The sequence below is a fragment of the Jatropha curcas genome, chromosome 11 (genome assembly GCF_041381405.1).
Source record: "Jatropha curcas cultivar XTBG-Jc1 chromosome 11, XTBG_Jcur_1.0, whole genome shotgun sequence".
NCBI classification, from domain to species: Eukaryota; Viridiplantae; Streptophyta; class Magnoliopsida; order Malpighiales; family Euphorbiaceae; genus Jatropha; species Jatropha curcas.
Window position 1 is genome coordinate 7012281 of NC_143161.1, and position 5778 is coordinate 7018058.

Below are 5778 nucleotides of genomic sequence, written 5' to 3' on the forward strand. Positions count from 1 at the left end.
TGTTTCTTACATTTTTTCTTCAAATGAAATACATTTGAAATTTAGTCTTTATATCTAAAGTTTAATTTTTTTTTATTCAAATCGCTAAATTGAACCAAACTGCATTTATAATTTGGTTTGATTTGTGTTTTTACGAACCACCATCATAGTTTTTAAAAGAACTTTCAAACCGAATCACAAAAAATATATAATTATCTTTATTTATTACCTAATAGTTAAAATGTATCATATGAATTTTTATTTTGTAAAATTAATATATTATTTAATATTGTATAAATAAAAATAATATTATTATTCAATTACATCAAAATATTAATTCAAAAAAGAATTACCAATAAATAATTTTATAAAATTAATATTGTCTAATGTTTAGAGCAGCACCGCCACTGAAATTGAGAAATTTTAGTTTCCCGCGTAATTAAAACGACAATCTTCGCGGTCGCGCCAAATTGGGTTTCAGTAATGTCACTTCGATAGCCGCTCGAAACATCTCTCTTCCTTCCCGTGTCTTTCATCACTCTCGCTCTCGCCACCGACTCCATGGACTCCGTCTTCCAAGGTATCAGGTCCAGAGAACTCAACGGATTTAGAGGTATTCTCTCTTCCACTTTCTCTCCGCCGCCGTGTGGATTTATATTTCTGTGCATGACTATAACTCTTTTTGTTTAAATCAGTTCGAAAAAGACCCTATATCGGCAATAAGGCATCTGATTTTGCTGAGTTTGAAGCCCTGGCCGTTGAACACAGTGGTGAAGATACGCCTCCTCTGGCCATTTCTTTCGGCAAGGTACGTTTCTACATATTTCAATTGAAAAAAAAAAAATTCTATGGTCACTATATTAAAAAAAAGAAAAAAACAAACTTAATTGGGAAATTTGTATTTTTCCAGACAAGTAAAACTTCCCATATTTTGGCTGTCTCGGATGAGGATGGGTTCGTGAGCTTGTTTGATGCGCGAAAAAAGTTCCCTGCTTACGCATCTCATCAAGAATTTTCAGGTTTTTTGCCCATTTATTTTCGAATCATGTAATTATGTTTTCAATTTTTAGTTAATGAATAGTATATTCTGTTTTTTTTTTTCTCCCATTTTAAATTTGATAAATATGTGCAGATAAAGCAAGAATCAGCGAGTGGGTGGCTCATCAAAATGCTATATTTGATATATGCTGGATCAAGGTGCTTAACCATTCCGAGATCTTATGAGTTTAGTACATGTTTAGTAATCAATTATTAGGGACATTGTTTCTATTCTTACTGAAATTCCACGTTAATCTGTGCCATAAGAGAAATTTTAAAGGAATGGGATCTAGTTTGTATTGAAGTGATGAAACGTAAGCTAGGCTATACATTTCGTTATGCAGGATGGTTAATGTGATTTCCTGGTGTGCCTTGATTTGAGCACAAATTCTATATAAACTAAATGACGTAATTGATCTATCTCAACTTTAGTACAAGTGAATTCATTTAGCATTGCTTTCTGTTATTTGATTGGTAGCCATCTTCCATAAAATTGACCAATTTTTCATAAATGGCCAATGTAACTTTAGTTCTAAAGAGATTCGTTGTTCTTGACAACATGTTCATGATATGGATTGATGAATGTTATCTTTCCTTTGATGCTTATATAATGATCTGAAATTTTTCAGGAAGACACCAACATACTCACGGCTTCAGGTGATCAAACTGTAAGTAGTCGCACATTAAAATATATTGTTCTGGTGTTTGGATCTGCGATTGTAATGTGATAAGTTGCATCAGTTCATTTGTACTTACAAAAGGCATTCAGTTTGATTTTGCCAAAAGACTTATTTTTATGACCAAATCAACTATTTTGCGAAACAACAGATTTCATAAGTCTGAATGTGGGAGGTCCTTTAACATTATGAGGGCGTTGAAATAACCGTTAACTAGTAACTAATGCTGAACTCGACATTATAAGCTGAATTTCTGAAAGGAGAGTTGGCATTGGGAAGGTCTGATTCTATTTTTATATTTGCTTCTGGAACTCAATAGTTGCACTTTCATGGGTCATCATACAGATAAAGATATGGGACGCACAAGAGAAGAAATGCACTGGAGTTTTGACGGGGCACATAGGAAGTATTAAATCTATGTGTCCTCATCCAACAAATTCTGGTAGGTTGTTTTGATATGCATTGACAGGATTAGTTTCTTCTCATTGCAGCAATTTAATTTTTACTCTAATTTCCCAACAGACATTCTCGTTTCTGGTTCAAGAGATGGATCCTTTGCCATATGGGACTTGAGATGCAAAATTGCTTCTGGAAGTAGATACAATGAAGCTTGCATAACGTGAGTTACACCCATTCTTGCATCCAATTGAGTACATTGTGCTGGTGGTTTATCCAGCTCAAAGTTTTCTTTGCATATCCCATTTACACTTTCCATTTTTCTCAATGCTACCTTCCATACTTCATCCAGTTCAACTGCCATGGTCCAAAAAGCTCATCTTTCACCTCAAGCAAAGCGGGTTAGGAGGGGCAAGGTTTGTCCACTTATGGTGTTTCTTTATTTCCAGGCATCATTCATGTTGTTGATACTTGATTGTTTTTTTTTTTCTTTTTTGTCAGGCTGCTTCCATGAGCATTACGTCAGTTCTTTATCTAAAAGATGAGATCTCCATTGCCACTGCTGGAGCAGTGGACAGGTCTGTTTAAAACATCTGTAATCTAAAGGCAGATTCTAATTTTTATTCCTTTGTAGAATGGCAGATTCTAATTTCTGACAATACTTCTTTTCATATATTGTTACATTCAGTGTTGTTAAATTCTGGGATACCAGAAATTTAAAGGCTCAGGTTACTCAGGCGTGTCCACATTCTAAATCATCACCTGAGAAGGTAAGTTTGCAGCTAAACGTGGATGCTATCATTCAATCTTTGCTTCTAATGCTTTGAAGTCTAATGTTCAATAGGTCTAAAAATTCAATTAAACATTAAGAATATATGCCATATCAATAATGATACAGAGACTTAATTTTTCCTTGGGCTTATTTCAGGAGAAAAGATTTCATGGTATATCAAGCCTGTCTCAGGATTTAAATGGAGTGTTTCTTACAGCTTCATGCATGGACCATAGGTAGTTTGCAGTTCCAATGCCTTTGAAATTACTTGGATATCATATGTTGCATCTAAAAAGATTTACAATTTTTTCCAGAATCTACTTGTATAACGTACTTCAGCTTGGAAAAGGTCCAATTCAGTCATTCTCTGGATGCCGGATTGAATCATTCTATGTAAAGGTATGTAGTTGTTTTTGGAGGCCTTAAAAATCTTTTCTCTATGTATGAGAAGCATGTTAATGTGATTTATATAACTTGCAGTCAGCAATCAGTCCTGATGCAGCTCATATTCTAAGTGGCTCTAGTGATGGAAAAACCTACATATGGCAGGTTTTATTTCTTTCCAAAAGCAATGTCACTTAGTTTTAGTCTTGTTCTGTATATAATTGTATTAGCTTGCCAGGTTAACAAGCCTTGCACTGATCCTATTACATTGAAAAGCAACGACGGAGAAGTTACAGCAGTAGATTGGTATTATTTTTAAGCCACATGCAGTTTTTATCAGAGATTTTTCTCCCATGTATACAAAGTTACTAACTTTTTTCCAATTATCTACCACAGGAGCCCATCTGATGGGAAGATAGCGACTGCGTCAGATGATTTCACGGTAAGATAATACTCCTAATTCCTAAAAGTGTTTTGGGATTTGATGAATCATCCAAAATTAGAAGACAATGCTTTTTTGCCCAATTTCCATTTAATGATGGATAATGTAACCTAATAACTTTGCTTGTGTTGGATATCTGACTTGCTTCAACAATTCTTTATTTGATAGGTTCGGATTTGGAACATGCAAAACAGTTATTGTTCAACCTCAAGATCACCTTCCTCTATTAGAAGGAGAATAATGGCAATTCCAAGTGAGGAATGTAGAAGGCTTTTAATGAACGAAGAACCAACTAGTCTTAAAAAAGATTCTGGTGATTTGGATTCTTCAAATGAAGCATGCAATCAAATTGACTCACCAAACTCTTACAAAATGCATGTGGTACGTACTCCCGAATCCCAGAAGAGAAAGTTCTCGTCAGATTCTGATTCAAAAGAAGCTTTCAATAAAACTCCTGAAGCAGCAGTGCAGAGCCCTTCTTCTGTGTTGAATCCTCCATCTTCTTTGAAAAGAAAAACCATCCGCGATTACTTTCTAGCAGCTTAACATTAATTGATATGATACAGTATATAAAGATCAATTTGTAACATTCCTATCAAGCAGTAATTCTCTTGGATAATGTAGGTAAGTTCCTTTTTAATTCACTATTCTGTTTTTTTTGTGCTTGCTTTGATAAATTTGTAGTTATTGGAATGCAAGCTTAATGGTATTGCATTTTCATTTTTGCAGGTTTAAATGTGAAATGTAAAGTAAGAAGAGAACTTTTTGGATAATATTTTGTACAATCAATTTATGCATTTTTCTTTAGGATATTGTAAGTATAGAACCCAAAAGTATATTCATTTCTCTATTTTGGCTAAGAAGGTTTCACTAATGTCTAATTATGCTAATAGATCAGTCGTTTGAATTTTTTTTTTTTGAGTATTGAAGTAGGATTTGATCTTTGTTTATATTCATTTATTTCTCAGTAAGTTATGCCTTAATATATATAAAAAGAAAAAGATTATATTAATATATATTGATAATAATAGCTGAAGATTTTTGAGCTAATTAAAAATAGTTTTCTAGGCTATTTACATGCATAGTATACAACTTCAAGTTTCTTCAATTTTGTGATATTATCATAAGCTTAATCACAAATCTGCTTGACTAATCTTTTTGTTGATTTATTATGGTATCTTGACCAATTACCTATACGCCATGCCGTTTTTAGAACGTTCATTAATCCACATCATACTTTTTGACCTTTTTTGCCAAAATATTTGGCTGCTGCGGTTTGTTGTTCATCAACCGTTCTCCACTCTTTCCTGCCTTTGGGATGTGAACTTGGGTGAAAACTCGAGTCTTTACTTTTTTTCTGTAAAATAAAAAATTTATAGGTCAACAAATTGTTGGTTAGAATAGTAAGTGAATTTAATTTATGTAAAAGTGAATATACAAATTTAATTACTAAGAAGAATATTTTACTGAGAGAGCTAAAAAATTTTTACGGTCTATGGCTCGACCTAGTTATAAAAAAAAAAAAAATTATAGGTCAAAAGAAAATTTATATTATTGTTTTATATTAAAATTCTATATTTTGTAAAATGAGTTAATCAAGTATGATGCTAATTAGGGTTAAGTATTTGCCTTTATCATATGGATCAGTCACTAAATAATTAAATTATGTGGAATTTATTGAATCTTTTCATTTTCTCTAAAAATGTAAATAGCGGAAGGTTTTTAAGTTTCAAGTATCTCGACTATTAAAGTTTTTACTAATTTGATGAATAAGTTCTTGTTGTATATATAATCTGTAACGTTATTCTAATTCATTTGACTTTCAGTATATTTCATTATTATTATTATTTTAACTCATTTAATTTTTCATTAATTACAAAAAATTGTACCAATATATTTCATTTAAAATTGAAAATTGCTTAATCTTGTACCTCATTTGACAATTGTTATTTCAAGAGCCAATCTTGTTCTTTTGGAAGCCAAAACTAAAACAATTTGAAAATTATTGATGTTATAAGTTTTTAGGATATAAGGCAAATATTCCAAAAGTTCCAATCATCCACTAAATTATGTGTAATCTCTATATAATA

General features: G+C 32.2%; 1 protein-coding gene across 1 annotated transcript; it reads left to right on the plus strand.

Annotated features, from left to right (window-relative positions):
- Window positions 1–433: 433 nt before the first annotated feature.
- Window positions 434–4551, plus strand: LOC105634144 (Transducin/WD40 repeat-like superfamily protein). The gene is made up of 17 exons (XM_037639445.2): window positions 434–592; window positions 675–787; window positions 890–998; window positions 1112–1176; window positions 1647–1685; window positions 2040–2136; window positions 2217–2313; window positions 2443–2506; window positions 2592–2668; window positions 2779–2860; window positions 3019–3098; window positions 3177–3261; window positions 3343–3411; window positions 3485–3552; window positions 3643–3688; window positions 3857–4312; window positions 4418–4551. The coding sequence occupies exons 1-16, from the start codon at window positions 541–543 to the stop codon at window positions 4232–4234; spliced, it is 1521 nt and encodes a 506-aa protein (XP_037495373.1). The 5' UTR covers window positions 434–540; the 3' UTR covers window positions 4235–4312; window positions 4418–4551.
- Window positions 4552–5778: the final 1227 nt, after the last annotated feature.

Coding starts and splice junctions, on each gene's coding strand:
- LOC105634144 (XM_037639445.2), top strand. CDS start 541: ATGGACTCCGTCTTCCAAGGTATCAGGTCCAGAGAACTCAACGGATTT. Junction 999..1,111: donor ATCTCATCAAGAATTTTCAG/GTTTTTTGCCCA, acceptor AAATATGTGCAG/ATAAAGCAAGAATCAGCGAG. Junction 3,262..3,342: donor TTGAATCATTCTATGTAAAG/GTATGTAGTTGT, acceptor TATAACTTGCAG/TCAGCAATCAGTCCTGATGC.